This window comes from Plecotus auritus (genome assembly GCF_963455305.1).
Source record: "Plecotus auritus genome assembly, chromosome: 2".
In the NCBI taxonomy this organism is placed as follows: Eukaryota; Metazoa; Chordata; class Mammalia; order Chiroptera; family Vespertilionidae; genus Plecotus; species Plecotus auritus.
In genome coordinates, this window is record NC_137771.1 from 167,193,361 (window position 1) to 167,213,186 (window position 19,826).

Consider the following 19,826-nt stretch of genomic DNA (forward strand, 5'->3'; position numbering starts at 1 on the left):
CCAATTTTTCTCAAGTTCTTTGTCTTATAAAAAAACCTTTTTATAGCCATCATCACTCAGAAGAACACAATAGAAAACAGGGATAGCCACAGGAAAGGTTTACAGTTTAATTTTTTTAAAAAATGGAGGGGCACTGCAAATTAGAGCAGTTTGAGTTTCACTTTATGATCTGACTCATATCCTACATAAAAGTCAAGTTCCTATCTTGCCCTGGCTGGTGTGGCTCAGTTGGTTGGAGCATCGTACCATGCACTGAAGGTTGCAGGTTTGATTACCAGTTGGGGGCACGTATGTTTCTCTCTCACATCGATATTTCTCTCTCCCTTCCTTACTCTAAAGTAAATGAACATGTCCTCATGTGAGGATTGAAAGAGTTCCTATTTTATGTCAATTTATCCTTGACATTGTAAACTGAAATAATAAGATATGCTAAAACCCGAAAAGTTCTAAATTAAGGCTTATAATAATTTGAGAATAATATTGGAAGGTACTTCATCACTTCAGGTGGTTGAGATATTGTGCCTACTATGTGGCTCAGGGTAAGGCAGGCTAGAAGAAAATGCCTAGGACATAGAAAGGCAGGCAAAGAGGTGGACTGATCATATTTATGTGAATCACTATTTTATAACAGGAAAACTGAAGTAAAATTACTGCTACTAAGATCATAGAACCTGCTAATTATCATAAATAATGAGTTACATAAATTTTGTAAATAAGTAGTCTACTGATTTCAAATGAAAAAAGTATAACCTTTTGATGAGCTGGGCTTCTAGAACACCCGCTTTAGTTGCCTATCCCCAACTTGTTCTCAATCCTGTTTGCATCACTTTCTATTCTGTGACACATTCCTACACTGCTAAAAATTGTTCTCTGATCCTTTTATGGTTCTTACTCTTTTTTAGTGTCCTTTTTTTACTTACTTTCTGGATCCCCCTTTCTATTTCACCATCTGCTTTCCTCACATCCAGATACCCTTGCCCTAGTATTCCAAGACATCTACATCTGCATGAGTTTGTTTGTTGCCCTCTGTCTGCCCCAAATTTCCTATTTTTACTCTCACTTAAGCAGTTCTCTATTCTTCTTGCCTAGCCAGTAATCCACTCTTCCTCCTTATCCTATCTAATAAAAGACTAATATGCAAATTAACCCTCACTCTGCTACACCCACCAGCCACACCCACCAGTCAATAAGAGCGAATATGCAAATAAACCCAACCAAGATGGCTATGGCCACAGAGAGCAGGAGGGAGGCTTGGGTTTCCCCGGCAATGGAGGAAGCCAAGCTTTCCGCCTGCCCTTGCCGGCCTAGGCCTCCACTCAAGGCTACAAAGTTTCAATGATAGAAGATACATAAACCCAAACAGAAATGGCGGCAGCCACGGAGCTGGAAAGAGCAGGAGGCTAGGGTTGCCCCCAGTGATGGAGGAAGCCAAGCTTTCCGCACACCCTGGCCAGCCCAGGCCTCCGCTTAAGGCTACAAAGTTTTAATTATAGAAGATACATAAATCCCCCCAAAAAATGGCTGCCGCCAGGAGCAAGCAGAAGGTTCGACTCCACTCCAGGCTACAAAGTTTCAATTGTAGAAGATAAATATACCCCAGATACCATGGCCTCCGCTTGGGTCACCAGGGGGCGTGGCCGGCCTGCAAACCACCACAGGCCCCTCACCCAGGCCGCCCCATGCCCCAAGGGAACCCCCAGCCTGATCCGGGACATCCTTCAGGGCAAACTAGCTGGCCCCCACCTGTGCACCAGGCCTCTATCCTAGCTAATAAAAGAGTAATATGCAGATTGACCATCACTCCAACACACAAGATGGCTGCCCCCATGTGGTCAAAGATCCTGCCCCCATGTGGACACAAGATGGCCACCACAAGATGGCCACCACAAGATGGCCAGCAAGGGAGGGCAGTTGGGAGGGACCAGGCCTTAAAGGGAGGGCAGTTGGGGGCGATCAGGCCAGCAGGGGAGGGCAGTTGGGAGGGACCAGGCCTGCAAGGGAGGGCAATTGGGGGCGATCAAGCCTGCAGGGGAGGGCAGTTAGGGGTGACCAAGCCGGCAGGGGAGAGCAGTTGGGGGCGACCAGGCCTGCAGGGAAAGGCAGTTAGGAGGGACTGCAGGGGAGAGCAGTTAGGGGTGACCAGGCCTGCAGGGGAGGGCAGTTAGGGGTGACCAGGCTGGCAGGGGAGCAGTTAGGCATCAATCAGGCTGGCAGGGGAGTGGTTAGGGGGTGATCAGGCTGGCAGGGGAGTGGTTAGGGGGTGATCAGGCTGGCAGGCAGAAGCAGTTAGGAGCAATCAGGAAGGTATGCAGGCGAGCAGTTGGGAGCCAGCAGTCCTGGACTGTGAGGCCCAGTGGGATCAGGCCTAAACGGGCAGTCGGACATCCCTCGAGGGGTCCCAGATTGGAGAGGGTACAGGCTGGGCTGAGGGACACACACACCCCCGTGCACGAATTTTGTGCACCGGGCCTCTAGTCTCCCCATAAAGCTGCCTTTATTTCAGGTAACCCAGCTAAGTTGTAGAGTAGTAAACTCTTCAAATTAAACCATACTAATATTAATGATTGATAATTTTTACTCACCCCTGGCCACCCTTGTCCTGTCCTAAACCCACCATGTTGTTAAAATAATTCGCTGGTAAAATTTCGTACCAATTTGGGTAGAAAATTGGGATTGGGGGATGTTTGTGGTGAGGTTAACTGGAGGCACACCTTTAAACATACAAAACAACCTATTTCCCAATATATTCCAGCTTTGGAACAGGCAAGGAATTGGTGAGGAAAAAGAAATATTTTGGTGAATAAAAAGAAATATTGATCCCTGTTGGGATTCCTTTCTAAGGCTTGATTCAGTTATGTCCACTTTGAAACCCAATGACTGGAGGAAAGGGGTTGTGGCAAAGGTATGATCTAGTTTCCAATGTCTGGATGCAGATAATACTGTCAATCCAGGATCCTAGAACACTGAAGCCCAGGGCCTGGATCCTGAGTTGTGGATCCAGGATGTCAGAAGTTTCTCAAAGTTTTCTGTCTCTTATCTGTCATCTTTCTTCTTCCTCTAGCTGATCACAGAAATACTTCTTTGATTATATGAAAGTAATACCAATTACTATTTATGGCTAATTACTCATGACACAGTAACAAACAGCTAATTGCAGTTAGCACTGTTCTAACAGCTAATTGCAGTTAGCTTTACTTTAATACAATACTGTATTTTTCTCAAGTTTTTACTCTTTTTTTAAAAAAATTATTTTTTTGTTGTTGATTTTAGAGAGGAAGGAAGAGGGAGAGAAACATCCATGATGAGAGAGAATTATTGATCGGCTGCCTCTGTACGCGCCCCCCCCTCCGGAATCGAGCCAGCAACCTGGGCATGTGCCTGTGACTGGAATCGAACCCAGGACCCTTCAGTCCATAGGCCGACACTCTATCTACTGAGCTAAACCGGTTAGGGCTCAAGTGTTTACTCTTCACAGTTCTGTTCATATGGCAAGGTTTACCTTACTAAAAGAAGCCAGACACAAAAAGTAACATATTACATGACTCCACTTATATGAAAGTGACTAATAAATCAAACATAATTACAGCATTCCCTCTTATCCTCAGGGGATACATTCTATGACCCCTAGTAGATGCCTGAAATTGAGGATAGTATTGAACCTTATATATACTACCTTATATATACTATGTATTTTTCCTATACATACATACATACCTATGATAAGATTTATTTTATAAATTAGGCACAGTAAGAGATTAACAATAAAATAGAACAATTATAAAAACATACTGTAATAAAAGTTACGTGAATGTACATGTGCTAGCTCTCTCAAAATAGCTTATTGGACTGTATTTATCCTTCTTGTAATGATATAAGATGATACAATGTGACAAGAGGAAGTGAGGTGAATGACTTTGCTCTACAAGAGGCCAAGAAGAGTGTCCCAACCTAACCTTCTGACAAACTGAAGTAATCTTATTTACATTATTGACATTATTCAGCTTTCTCCTGATACAGAGATCAATGTTTTGAAAATAACTTATTCTACTGCTAAACAACTGAATACTTCATTGAATCTTTTTTTTTTCTTCATTGAATCTTAATAGCTTTATTCAATCTTTATTTGTGCTGGGGGCTGAAGTATTTATAGTAAGCCCAAATGTGTACTGCTCTAATTTTCTGCAACTATTTTCAATTTTGCAATCTGGAGAAAAAAATATGTCTACTCATTCTTTAGAAAACAATCTTTGAGGTTTTTTTTTAGACAACTTTCGGGAGTCCCTTAAATCTTCATTTTTCCAGGCTCTATATTCAATTCTGCCATTCATTAACATTCTTCTTAAAATTGCATAGCCAGAACCAAAAACAACATTCCAAATGATTTCTAATCAGACCTAAACAGTCTAATAGTCCCAAGATATGTGAACATTTTTCTTTTATGAATGTAGTTTAAGACTACATCAGCATTGTTAGTAGTTATGTAACATTGACAGCTTTAAGATTACAGAAAACAGAATCATTCAAGTCTATTTTACCAGCAACTCAGGTCTTACAAATTTACAGTTTAAGCAATGCATTTGTCCACATTCGATTTAAATACAGGCTAAAAATTCACCTTAGAATAAAGGAGATATATCTATTTCCTCGTCATAGAAAGCTCCCTGTCTCTATTTTTAGCTTGACTAAGCAGCAGACTAATCAATCAATCAATCAATCATTTATTTATTGCTTATTTTATCTATGGGAAATTGTACTCTTTTAATGTTCAGTTTTGAAGAAAATCACATCATTAGAGGCAGTGTGGTTCATTAAATGAATCACTTAATGTCTTAATCAGAGAGAAAAGAAGAGAGAACATAGAAGTGGTGAAGAAATAGTGTTTATTCCTGAATTGTTTAGAAACCAGCAATGCAAAAACTCAAGTTTTCCTTTCAACATTTGTTTTCTCAGCAGCAGCAGTGGTGCCAAGCTATAGAGAGGATGGGAATTTCTCTATATCACTTATATCAGTTTAAAGAAAGAGTTATAGCACTCTAGTTCTCACTGTTTTTTTAAAAAAAATATAGCCACCAATTTGTTTCTAGGTTTATAATTCTTGATATAAACCCGAAGATCATATTAGTGAAATCTCTATAACTTCTCATACGCCATAATTGGCTAAAAATTAGAGAAGCTAAGCCTATTTGAAAAATTTTATCTAACATACAAGTAGTGGTCTAATAAGTGGTTAGAAAGGTTCTTTCCCACCTGCATAAGTACTCAGAATGTTCATTTTTGTCCTACAGATTTTAATCAAGAGTGTCACTTCACAACCATGTATCCCTTTCTCAGAAATGGTGAAAGAGCTAAGTGTTTGAAATTACCTTGAGTGGTGAAGTTGAAGAGTGCAGGGGTGTCTCGCCCATTTGGTAGTTTGACATTTGGGTCCCGTAATTCATCAAAAAATGAATGTGCACAAGCTTCCAGTGGTGTCAATCGGGCAGTTGGTGTATACTCCAACAGACGGCTACACAGTGCAATTGCCTCTGGTGGAGTTCGGGGTCGGAAAACCTGCAGTACAAAAGAGGGAAAGAACAATTAATGTTTTTTAAGAATCTTAGCAATTTATCCTGAGTACTGAGAATTTTCACCACATACAAAAACATGGTTGCATTTGTGAAAGTAACCTTCTAGAATGAAAAGAGTTAACTTCATATAATTCACCACACTGTGGTGAACTGCTAATTAAAGACTATACGAGAAAAGCTCAGAGAAAAAACTAGAAGTGGAAAAAAATCTATATATGCTAGCCATAAAGCAGAACAATCTAACAAGAACACAAAATATGACAGGCACAGGAGAAAGGGTGAATTCTGGAGGCAAAAACATAAAGAATATAAAAAAATTTTAAAGGAATATAAATTTTTTTAAAGTTTTGACTGCAGTGGCATTAGATAAAAGTTTGCCTCTTTTGTGTGATTTGTAGTAGAACAACTATTGATAATGGAAAGAGCACATTTCAAATCTGGCGATCAATATTTTTTAAAAAAGAAAAGCTATTTACTCTAAGTCTATAAATGTCAATGATTTTATATTATCTTGTTAATAAATGGAACCTATCATTATCTGAACAATTTCCTGAATATCTACAATTTGACAAAATTTCCAAAAATTGTTTTCTCAAGTAGCTGTTTCTCATGAACATGGCCAGATTACCCTCAATTGTATGAATACTCTAGGGTTTTTTTAATCATGAAGAGAGAAGTGCAGTTTTCATCAAAAGCCATTAACTCACAGAAAAAGACAATTGAAGCAAAATGCAAATAAATTAATTTGCTTAAAGAAATAGAAAGCTTTCTACTTACCTATGTCTTAAAATCCCTAATCAATACATAAAACTATGAAAATATACTTCGTTTTAAATTATGGACAGTTAAATAATACAAACAGAAGGGGAAAATAAAACTTAAAAAAAAAAAAATAAACACTGGCCCTGGCCGGGTAGCTCAGTTGGTGGTTAAGGCTTTGTCCTGAGCACCAAGGTTGGAGGTTCAATTCCCAGTCAGGGCACATACAAGAAAGAACTAATGAATATTGCATCAATAAGTGGAACAGATTGTTTCTCTCTAAATCAATAAATTTTAAAAAGTGTGCTAAAAAAATGAAACATATATCTCTTGATAGGAAGAACATAGACTCAAACAGAAGGTGTGGTAGTAGCAGTGGTGGAATTAACAGACATAAAAAGAAGCAGAAGTGCCCTGGCCAATATGCTCAGTGGTTGGAGCATCAGTCCTCGCACCAGTGGGTCACGGGTTTGATTCCTAGCCAAGGGCATCGTATCTGGGTTGCAGGCTCAATCCTCAGCCCCAGTCGGGGTGTGTGCAGGAGGCAACCAATTGATGTGTTTCTGTCACATCAGTGTCTCTCTCTCTCTCCCCCCTCTTTCCCTGTCTTCCACTCTCTCTAAAAAACAAAGGAAAAAAGTATCCTTAGGTGAAGATTTTTTAAAAAAAGGCAGAAATGTATAAATGGAGGGAAACAGACCCACAAGTGAGCAAAGGATATGTAGATTGTGACATGGCATGGAGGAGCCTGGGAGGCTAAGGTTTCCTAACGAGAATGGTTCATGTAAATCTGGGCATTTACTTAGACTAAAGGTAGGAGAACTAGTTACTATTACAGGGTTCATTAGATTTTAAGAGACCGGGAAAAAAAAAAAAGTACTTTGTACAAAGAAAACCTTTTTTTTCTCGTTTTTACAAAAAGTTTATTATTAATAAATATATTTTCCATGGAAACTGAGAAACTGATTTAAGCAGGATCTCATGGATTTATTTTAGAATATTGAAGGCCTTGGTAATTTATTTGCTATGTTAGAAAACCCTCTGTAAGGTAAAATACAACAACCTGCTTTATCTTTTATTCTTTTCAGTGACCTGACTTGCCTCAATCAAGAAAACCCAACCTTATTGTATTATTTGAAACGTTTAGATTTTCTACTCTTCTTGGTCATTTTTTCCTCACGTGCTCCCAGCCAGGACCATAATCAAACTCACATTTAAAAGAAAATAGTCAGTAGGAAAATTCAGAAAATTTTTAATAAAAATATTAAGCACTACTGACATATTTTATCCCTGAGTACAGTCTACACTTATTTGACAGTATATGGATTTATTTTGCTAGCTAGTATAATAAAAAATGCTTCTGCACCATATGGGAGAAACATAAGTAGAATTAAAAGTAGAAATAAGTATCTCTTGCTAACATTCAAATATCGGGTAGCTGGACAGTTGAGTGTATTTTAAATTTAAAAATTTCCTGTTATATTAATGAAGATTTTGTAAAGCTATTAACAAATCACTATTGAAATCTTATCTCTGGTTATTAAAAAAGAGTCACCAACATCTTTTGGGTAACTTACTGGCTATATGGGACCATCATGTTAGCACTAAGACACATATTAGCCTATTTTGCCAGGGAATCCTAACTTATGGAATCAGATTTAAAAAAAATAAAGGCATTAATTCCAAGAACCTACATTAAAATCAAGATTTAACCTGCCTTTTAAAAAACTATCCATTATTACTTAAAGCCCTTTGAAAGATTCCTGATGAGAAAACCTTTGGTTCAATACTTTATAAAGGTTAAGTGGACATTTATTGAGGGCAAAAACCAGTGTCTCCTAAAGTTCAGATTTTTAACCGTAATATAGGGTGTGGTAGCAAGCAACTTCCAAAAATTGCATTCCAAACTAGAAAACAACTCTTCTGAATTATCTTTGTGTCTAAAGGAAAGGACACCAGTAACTATTGAAATTTGACTTTTAATAAAGAAGTTTATGCTTCATTCTTCACTTATTGCAATTGCTTAACATTCAGAACCATTGGTTCCATGGACCTTCGTCAATATTTATTCTTGTAAAAACAATTTTCAAATCCCATATTCCTAAACTTCAGTCTAGATGTCAATAAATCACTCAGAAGACTGACAATCTATACCATAAGCAAAACCTGTATCATACAGTGAATGGAAACAGAAATCAGAGCTACCTACATTGTTTTTACTGTTACATTCCAAGAATGAATAATTGTTTAGCCTTTCAAAAAATTTTCCCCCTAGTTTCATAGACCTGCCCTGAAATTTTGGGAAAAAAAAATTAAGTACATACCCGCACTCCTGAGTTGAAATGTCCTGTTCCTGATGAATCCTAAAGATGATAATGCAGTGAAATAATCCAAACAGGGGAAGTCAATCCAAAAGAGAATAGTCCAGCAAGGAAAAATATATCCAATGTTATAAGAAATCCAAGGTGTGGGGGGGGACATAGAAAATGTTTATACAGTTATAAACTTTAAACATCAGTCTCCACAGTAGCAAGTCCAAGTTTTAAAAATTATTTCACCACAGTGTATGCAAAAAAATTTTTTTGATTGCGCAATGGTGAGGCACAGTAAAGAAACATTTTAATTTTAATTTATATTATGTTCCAATGCCAGTGCATTTATTAAAAAAATACAAAACCAAAAAAAGTTAAAATCAAAATGAAATCTAGAAGTAAAGTTCCCAAAGTAAAGTGTTTGGTCTTCTATGACCTGGATTCATCATCCATTGACATGGCTGGGAGGGGGCATTTAAGATTGCTTTTAAAGATATGTTCCCAATATGCTAATTTTCCTCTATTAACATATTCCAGTTATACAGTATAAACATTTTTCTTGCTAAATTATTAGTGATGAGAAGAAAGTAATAAATATATTTAATTTGCATTACTATAGATTTCAAGCCAAATATTTCCAATTTGTGTGAGCTAAGGAAGGATCAGGCCACCGCGGATTATTCTCCATTTTGGATTGACTTCCCTGCTAAAAGATATTTGCTGACATTCTCATTATCTTAGGACTCTTTAGGAATAGACATTATCACCTCAGGAGTGCGGGTATAAACTTACATTTTCTATTGTGGGCTTTGCCCCCTCATACCCTTGCACCCATTACTTAGGAAAAATAAATATATAACATTCTTTCCTTTTTGGAAAAACTCACTGGAAAAAAAAAATCCTACATCTTTGAGCACTACAAATTCAACACAGTTCCATCTGCAAATATGCCCAATTCACCCACCAAAAGCTAAACAAAAATATATACAATAAACAATACAACTAAGGGACAGTCACAGTTATAGGTGACATGCATAATAATGTACACCAACACCTAGGCACAAAGGAGCCAAATATGCAAGGGAGGTGGTAGGGTCTATTATGTCTAGGTATTGAGAACAAACAATGGCAGAACTCACCAGTAGCTGTGAATTCCCTTGGCTATTCTAAGAGAATTTAACATTCTTTTAGGATAGTTTCCAGTGGGCGAATTAAATATTTTGCAAAAATAAATAATCCGCGGATTACTTTTAGTCTGCAGACTAAAATTTAGTACACGGATTAAAATCCGGCCCATCAGAATAGAAATCTCTCATGAACTAAAACACAACCAGGTGGACAAAAGTAGAAAACCAGACTAAAAAAACTGAGAGCACAAAGTAAGACTCAACTGGGCCAACTAACAATTAGTACGCAGACTAAATATGGCCAGGCAAGTATGTTAGCAAGGCCATGAAGAGCCCAAAACACCCCTGTAGTAACTAAAAACAGAAGTAAATAAATAAAACAAAACAGAACAAAGCAAATAAATAAATAATTGAAAGAAAGAAAAGAAAAAGAAAAAATTGAAAGGAATCAAAACACTGACATGAACTTTCAAGTGATTCAAATACTACCTCACCTGTGCAGCAACGCATTTTCTTAAATTGAAACAAACTCTCATCACAAATACTAATCCATAGAAGAAACTAACAGAAAAAATTAAGTTTTTCAAAAAGGAAGTCCCAGTGATAGTGAACAAATGCAAATGAGTCCTTAAATAAAGAATTATTCAAAATAAATTTGCATTTGGATAACTCAAAAATGATAGTGGCAATTTTCCTTTACATGTCCTAGAATAGACTTTGGTCATTAAATATAAAATTTCAACCTGGAGCTAAATGTTATGATTGAACCTTGAGCACTTTAAGATTACCATTTATAAACAGTCACATATACCATACCAAAGCCTACTGTTGATTCTCAGAGCATTAACTCTCAATAATTCTACTGCATTAAACAGCCAACCAGAGCAATGTAAAAATGCCTATGGGCAGTGATAATCTAAGTAGAACATAGGACTAGTGCAATACCTATTCTGAACAGCTACCCTCCCTAGTTTTGATTGTGATAAATACACAACACAGACACTGTTCTCTGATTATACACAAAATACACAAGAACCTAATGTTAAAAAGGATAAACTCTGATCATTCCTAAAGGGCAACCCAAGTATTGGCTCTCAAGTAATTTATTAATCAGTTAAAATTATTTGCAATTTATAAATGTAAATATAGGATTAAAAGTGAGAGAATGCCATGGATTTTTTTGAACAGTTAATTATGATGATTAACCAAGCTAATTAACTAAGATAAAAACTTAAATCTACTTAAGTGCTCACATATAGTACATAATTCATAAGAAACACAAACATCCTTTCCTTAGCCATGACAGCGCTAGCATTAATAAATTTCATCTGTGCTAATTAAAAGGCTTATTGAACTTTCTTGCATTCTATGTATGTTTTGATATCAGCATTGTAATTTCTCCCTCTAACATCATTCATTGATCAACAGTACTACAGGCTTACACAGAATTCTGATTTACCAAAATGTCCACTTATCCAATTTAATCGCTCATTGTTCATGAAATTATTATTGTAGTCAGGCTGATCTTCCTAAGAATAGGGAACTATTTCTTTTTCATTCACACTTCCTCATCTTAAAGGATAGTCCCTTAAGGTACAACAATTCTAACCTATGTACATCCAAGGAAATCCAAATCCCCCTTCAACAGCCCACCTTCCTGGGTCCTTCCATCACCTTTTCCCTCCACCACCTTCACGGGAGATCTGTCTTATAAAGCCTGCAACATGTGAAACACCTTTGAACATCTAGAACATACAATCAAGTATATGGTTATATATTAGTGTATACTTATTTGATACCCGCTTCAACTGAGTCAGTTGTGTCACCTGTAACCTTTTCAAGGACAAGGACTATATATTTTACATCTTTTGCATTCTTTATGGCATCCAGCGCAGCACTCGGTTACACAGGATATATGGGTTTTAAAAAACAAATGATAAATTAAAAAATATTCTTCTTTTTTATATTATTCCTCTCCCATATTGATTGACTACCCTAGAAGCCTACTAGTTACCAGCAAAGAAATGGGAGCATAGCCAGTGTAAATGGAAAAATGAAGATGTCTACTCATATAGGAAACAATGTTAAAAAAGAAAAGTGATTATTCTAGCACTAATAAAGATATACGTAGCAAATGCAATAGAAAACAGTGTATGAGAAAAGTGATAATGGATAGTAGAATGTTCAGGGCAGAGGGGGTTAAGTAATAATATAGGAAGTGATTCCCCTAATCAATAGAATAAAACAGACAAGTGGCAATCATAGAAATCAATAGAAAGCTCCAACATAGTTTTATGCTTTCTGGAATACATGTGAGCAAAATGATTAGGGTAAAGAGACTAGAAGAGCTAGATGAAGTGGACCTGCAAAAAAGTTTCTGAAGGCAATTTTTGTTTTGTGCTCTCCATGCCCTGACTGGAAGTATTTTTGGTAACGTGTTAAACTATAGTTGGAACAGGTAAGCTTACTAAGTGAAAAATGTTGCACTGAAAGGCTCAAAAGAAATTGTAAGATTATGAAGTCTTTAAAAAATAAGTATAGCTTTAAGCATAGAGAATAATGAAGTATAATTTTTTAGTCGAGTCTGATTCCTTGATAGCTGAAATGACCTCAGAACCCATTTTTCTTCCTACTCTGTTAGCTAGTTGGAAATGCCAGTATTCATTCATTTTAAAACATATGAACAATGTACTAAGAAATCAAGTATGCAAGGATTGATTTTTGTGGATTCTTAATAAAAATGGGATTCTTAATAAAAATGATCTATGGTCCCACATATCCTATAGACACTTAACTATTAAGTAAGCTACCATGTATGCCAAAAATAGCAACAAACATTTTTAGGTAATTGGACCCATTTTGTTATTACCATTTTGAAAGAGAAGTTTGTAAATGCTATAATACATATCGTATGACTTGGTACGTATAATCATGGAGACCTTGAATAATCAGAAAATATTTCACGGGAGAAGTGAAATTTCAGGACTTGAGAAAAGATTAAAACTTATAAGCAGAGAAAAACATTCTAAATGTGAAAAGAAAAAAAAAAAAAAAAAGACAATAGCAGGAGGCAGAAATGACTGTGGCTTCTCCGGGATCCAATTAGGAGACCAGTTTGATTAGACCCAAAAATTCAGCATGATTGCATGCTCCCTTCAAAATGAGCTACAAGCTAACATATTAAACACCCCTAATCCAATTGAAAGAGATCAGGGCCCTTGGGATTCTAATTTACTTCCTTTCACTAAACAGTTATATCACTTAGGAATTTCATTAATCTGAAAGAATATACACGTATCTGTGTTACTTAACTGATTTCATAGGTTTATTTACTACTGGGATAAAGAGGAAATACTTTTCTTAAATAACTTAGACAAAAGTTAACTGAATTGGGCACTCAAAATGGGGGAGGACTCATATCAATCCTATATAATAGAAGGGTAATATACAAATTGACACTAAAGGTGGAACGTCCGGTCACTATAATGCACACTGACCACCAGGGGGCAGATGCTCAATGCAGGAGCTGCCCCCGGTAGTCAGTGCGCTCCCACAGGGGGAGCTCTGCTCAGCCACAAGCCGGGCTGACGGCTGCGTGCACAGCGGCGGTGGCGGGAGCCTCTCCTGCCTCCACGGCAGCGCTAAGGATGTCTGACTGCAGCTTAGGCCCACTACTTTGGGAGTGGGCCTAAGCCGCAGTCGGACATCCCCCGAGGGATCCCGGGCTGCCAGAGTGATGTCTGACTGCCAGCTTAGGCCTGATCCCCTGGGGAGTGGGCCTAGGCCAGCAGGTGGACATCCCCGGAGGGGTCCTGGACTGCAAGAGGGCGCAGACCAGGCTGAGGGACGCCCCCCCCCCAAAGTGCACGATTTTCGTGCACCAGGCCTCTAGTTATACTATAACCTTATTAGAAATCCCTAACCTACCCTAACTAAATATTAACTTTTAAATTTATTGCCTAACTATATGCATTTAAGGGTGAAGGAGCTAGAAAGCTTGAGAAAAAGCCCGGGTTCTATGAAGTTGATGCTTCAGGGAAGGTTAAGAGCAGGACAAGAATTAAATATCTTACTATTTTGGACAGGAAAGGTAGAAATGTGATTAGGAGCAGAGTAAATGTATACTTGTTATCCAAACTGGGACACTTGAGAGTAAAGGGGCATGCACTTAATAATTACATTGACAAGCATAAATTGGGTATTATGATCACTTATCATTATATCTATATTATGTCAAATTTTTCTAAAGGCAATGAGGAATCAGACAAGAATTTTAAACAGGAGTGGCAGTATCACGTGCTTGTGCTTTTAAGAAAGCTAACTTTGACAGAAAGGAAAATGTGACGTATGTGAAACTGAAGGAGGGAAATTGGTTAGGAGGTAGGAGGTTGTTTTAACAATTCTATGAAGGCCTAAGTTAAAGTCAGGGCAGTGGAGATAGATAAGACAAATCACAGAACTATAACGGAGGTAGAATCTTTACATTTATTTAGAACTAAAATGAAATAATCCTTTATATGCATACTTTCACAATATTTTCAAAAGAATCCAGAGAAAAAATACAACAGCTAATTGTTATCTTAACAAAAGAAAAAACTTGAGGAACAAAGAAGCAGTGCTTAAACTAGGTCCCCACTTCATACCTAAAAGACTATTATATTTGCCCTGGCTGGTATTGCTCCATTGGTTGGGTATAGTGCCGTGCACTGAAAGAATGCCAGTTTAATTCCCAGTCAGGGCATGTGCCTGGGTTTCGGGCTCCATCCCTGGTAGGAGGATTGCAGGAGGTAGCAGATTGATGTGTTGCGCTCGTTCTCTCTCTCCCTCCCCCCCACCCCTATAAAAATGAATAGAATTTTTTAAAAAGAAAAAATATCATTTGACCAGACCTCCATTTTCTAAATGCAGAATTTAAGCTTACTCTCTTCTTCCAACCAATTTCCATTTCTACTTAATTCTCAATCTACTTTTGCATCACTTCCTTTTGCTTCCCATCTGGCTTTTACTGTTTGATGTGTACAGCATACACCAATGCAGAGGTCTTTCTCTTTCTCACCCCCACTCCCAAGAATATCCCTATTTCAAAACACTAGCACCTATTTCCTTTCCTATTTCCTACTTAAACCACAAATGCTTTCTTAATGAATTAGGTTGCTCTGGCTATAAAGTAATAGGCAAGGGCAACTTACTGGATTTCTATATTCTCAAGATTCCTGCCATATAACACACCGTGATCATCTCGTGGTCTTGTTCTTCTGTTTGTTATCTTTCCTACATATCTGAATCTCTCACCTCAGTGTTCCCATGGAAGGTATTTTCTCTCTTGATTTTTATATCTACCTACTTTTTTGAAAACACTGGCTCCGAATCCTGGTGAGATAGCTGTACTATACCGCAGCACAAGAAACCAGGATACCCAACAAGCTTCAGGAAATGGGGCTAAAGTGCATTCTCACAAAGCAGCTTTTGTTTCCAGACTGTATTTACCTGACCTCTAAGGACAAGAAGCTCTTCTCTTTAGAAAACTTTGTTCTTTTTTAATACATTAATGTATTAAAAAAGAATAATAATAACTCCATTGGCTGCATAGTGGGACAGCACTTCTCAAGTTGGTGTCTACTATCATAATGGACAGCAGAAGGGACAGACTTCCTCTACAAACTTAAAATTTTGTGTTTTAATATTGATAATAATCTATTTTTAAAAATCAATATAAGAATATCCTGGATCATCTAGATTCATCTAGATGACAGAGCAGTGTCATAAAATTTCTGTGTCTGAATTTGTTTTTTTATTTACAACCAAGGTAACACCAACCTAGTTATGTGCACTAATGAGAAATTAACATAAGTATCCTTATTACATAATAAATGCATTTGTACCAAATGAGACCAAATTATGTCAAGGCACACTATATGAATGAAGAGTTCACAGTAGTTTGAACAGACAAAACTTGGAAAATTGAGTCATTATTCTACACATGGTATAGAATGGAAACCTAAATAAATCAAATAAAAGGGTGGGCTTTATATAGAATATTAAGTTTGAAAAACATTAATGTAAGATATAGAAACATCCGGAACCCACAAGGGCAAAGGAAGGGATAAAGCAAATAAATTCATGACAAATCTTCTGTTGGCTGCATTTTAATTATAATCAATCATTCCTCACATTCCATCCTGGCTAATATTTGAATTGAGAAGCTACAAATACAGGGAAAAAAGAATGTGACACATACTAATATTGGTGGCAGTCTTGATTTAAAAAAAAAATGAGGACGGGACTGATAAGATTTCATAACCTCAATTTCAGCATTATATTGCTTAGAAACCCTATATTAAGATTAATTTTCTTTCTTCATAAAAAAATCTTGCTTATTAAAGAAAATATGGAAATGCAGAAAAAGAAAAAAATCACCCACACTCTTCTCACCTAAATTACTATTAGCATTTTGGAATATGCACCTGCACTCAATAGACAGAATTCTCATGTGTTTTTTTTTGTTTGTTTGTTTTTCTTTAATATGGTTGAAATCTGAATACACTACAAACCACTTTATAAGCATTTTAACTTGGAATAATTTTCCTGGATTCAACTCAGCCTCTAAACCCAAAGAGACCACCTCAGATCGTCTGAATTTAGAATTAGGTGAGAGACCCTAGATATCTTCTGACCCAGATTCAAAATAAACTTTAAGTACAAAGACAAAAGAATGTTTTATTTCCAAATATTTAGTGTTTGTTATAAATTAATAAAGGGGGGGGGGAGGGCAACATCTTGGTCAGTGAAAGCTATAGCCTATAATTTTGGCACTAAAATACTACTGAGGTCTTTGATTCTAAATAGCATATAATCAGTAACAAGAGGATTTTTTGAAGTGAAGAGAGGTAATATGATTATGAGAACTTGAAGGAAAGCAACTGGAATTATAATACAGTTTAGTGAGAGAAAGACACATACTTTGAATCTGGGAAGGTAAGTTATTTCAACTTCAGCCCTAAATTACTTCATCTCATTATAAAAGATCTAAAACCAGTTAAGTGAACTCACCAACATTCAAAACAAATTGTTATATATACAGTTTTAAATACAGAACATCTCTGCTTTAAATACAGATTGAAAAGTTGAACATTTTTAACCCACAAAAATATATAATGAAATATAAGTAAATGGGAAGGGGAGTGCATAGCACATAACTGGAAGTTTAAAAGATCTGGCATTAAACACACATGTGTACACACGACAAAGTTTATTGGCTTTATAACAGCCACCCATTTAAATCTTGGTTAAGTGACTTAGTATGTTTGGCCAGAGTTTCTGAATCTGTAAAATAAGGAAGCTAGAGGTTCACTCTAGCAATAAATTCTATGGAGACATGTTTTTTCTTGCACACTTAATCTCATAAATTAAACTGAGGTTAAAAAAACAACACTTTTAATAAAAAAAAACTCTCTTAAAAATAATTTCTAATAAGTGTCAAAGCAAAAAATAACATTTTCCAGTAAGTTAGTACTTAAGCTCTTAGACTTGGTTCCATCTAATATTGAGGTTGGATTTTTCCAATGGCTAGTGACATCCTGTTATAACATCTATTGCTTTCAATGTATACTCCCAGTAAGATCAAACCTGCTTTTTATCCTTGCTCTCAAAACACCAATAGGAAAGTTAATAAGAGAAGAAAAATATACCATTATCATCTATAATAAGGTCTCTATACTAATAGTTTGTAAAAGGAATATATGAAATATGTTTTCAATAGTGTATGATACTAAACTAATAAGCAACTCTATGTAAAGAAACTAACTTCTGAATTTTAAGTAGTCAAATTTATACATGAATTTTGCTCCTATAAAATTACATATCTTAATGATATAGCTACACTGTCCTCACCCTATAAATAAAAACCCAGGATGGAAACAATTTCCTGGAAATCAATGGAGACAAAACTATATGCAGTCAATGAAACACTAAAGTACAACTACCCAACTATCTTTACATGCAGAACTGCTGTGTACTTTGTACTCAGGCAGCTATTTAGTCTCAAAATAGTTTAGTTTAAGGACAATAAAAAAACCCAAGTTTTAGTTAACTTGTTAATGTGCTTTTATAAAAACTCTACTTGACTCACCTTAGTCCAAGGATGTGCCTTAATTTGAGGAAATTTGAATTCTGTGTAGTTTGGGTTCATTTCTCTAATTTGCTCCCTCGTTGGTGTCCCCAGAACCTAGACAGAGAAAGCAAGTTATTACCATAACTTTCTATATACTTACAAATATAACATTTATGTTTCAATGTATTGGTTTCATTGGAAAAGGAATTCCAAAGTTATAAAATACAAAACTCATTAAATAGAGCAAACTTTGTGAAAAATGTTTCATTTACTGACTCATGCTATTCTACCCTACATAGGCTTTTACAATAATAATAATAATAATAATAATAATAATAATAATGATGATGATGATGTTATATCGGTTGTAAAAAAAGATCACTCAAAAATACTCAAGTAATAACCAGGCATCTTTATTCTATCTAGAAAACAAGCTATTGCAATGATGGTATCTGAAATGAGAATAGCTCTTATTCATTTAGTCAAGTATAGTCCAAAGTTTTATTATCAACTAGAGGCCCGTGCACTCGGGGTTGGGGGGTGCCCCTCAGCCCAGCCTACACTCTCTCGGGAGCCCTCAGTGGTATACGACTGCGGGGAGTGGGCCTAAGCTGTCAGTTGGACATCCTTAGCGCTGCAGTGCAGGTGGGAGAGGCTCCCGTCATCACCGCTGCACTCGCCAGCCGTGAGCCTGGCTCAGGGCTTCTGGCTGAGCGGTGCTCCCCCTGTGGGAGCACAGTGACCATCAGGGGGCAGCTCCTGTGTTGAGCATCTGTCCCCTGGTGGTCAGTGCGCGTCATAGCGACCAGTCCTTACCTTCAGTCGATTTGCACATTAGCCTTTTATTTTATAGGATAATCAGGAGAGCCATACTTAAACATGGTCATCAATAATTCCACTTAATCACTGAATATTTAGTGATTGTCCCCTGTGTATAAGGAACTATGCTATGATATATGGAAGATCATTTAAAAAACCCAATAAATTTCTTGCATATGAAATTACATATTTGTGTGTGGAAAAAGTATAAGTACAATACAAGATAAAAATTTACTGAGTACTTCATTGCCTCTAGAGCTGCATTCGGGACTGAACAAAAGAAAATATATTGTCCTGGCTCCACAAACAGATGATGGGAAGAAACACTAAATACTAAAAATAAGCACTCTGAAGAAAAATGACATATATAACTCATCTTTATAAACTCTAGGGCCTAGTACAAAACAAGTTCATTGAAATATTAAGCCATTTACAATTCAGGACAACTGCACAAAAAAAAAGTGGAATGTACAATACATACTTGATTTCTGATGGCAACCAGTGAATAATCAGAGCAAAGTAAGAAATAAAGTTTTGTTTTGTTTTTTTGTTGTTGCTTCCAATACTCTATACTTCTTTAAAACTTTCAGGCCTTAATCAAAATCTTAAAAGTGTTATTCTTCAAAAGACACTCTTATAAAGTCAAAAGCCAAGCTACAGACTAAAACATATATTCTGTAAAGGACTTAAATCTAGAATACACAAAAGACTCTAATCATTAAAAAACAAGATGATGATCAAAGATGGTGGTAGAGTAGGACCAAACTGGAATTACAACTAAATTATAACACACACACACACACACACACACAAATTATGGAACAATCATCCGAATAACCTACTGGAGACTAGATAAAGTCTTATAACCAAAGACTTATAGAAGAAGCTACACTGAGACTGGCAAGAAGGGCGGAGATGAGAAAAGGGCTGGCCCTGCCTCCCGGGTGGCAGCTGAGATTCTGGAGGGATATCTCAACTGTGGGGGGACCCCCGATAAATGTGGGGTCAAAACCCCAAGCTGGGCTCCCCAGCTCCAAGCACCAGGGCCAGGAAGAGGCACCCACATAACATTTAAGTTTTTACTTTGAGTTTATTCTTGTGTATGATGTAAGGTGGTCTAGTTGCACTTTTT

General features: G+C 36.7%; 1 protein-coding gene across 4 annotated transcripts in view; it reads right to left on the reverse strand.

The window, feature by feature from the left end:
- The window catches only part of GSK3B (glycogen synthase kinase 3 beta), a 190,011-nt gene that overhangs the window by 20,628 nt on the left and 149,557 nt on the right, over window positions 1–19,826 (reverse strand). For 2 of the 4 annotated variants that reach the window (XM_080654923.1, XM_080654925.1), the window contains exons 8-10: window positions 17,894–17,989; window positions 8,651–8,689; window positions 5,364–5,550 (exon numbers count right to left, since the gene is read on the reverse strand). In XM_080654923.1, the coding sequence (XP_080511049.1) occupies window positions 5,364–5,550; window positions 8,651–8,689; window positions 17,894–17,989 (322 nt within the window). The remainder of the gene's footprint in view (window positions 1–5,363; window positions 5,551–8,650; window positions 8,690–17,893; window positions 17,990–19,826) is intronic. The other 2 variants (XM_080654924.1, XM_080654926.1) reach the window with 1 other exon arrangement.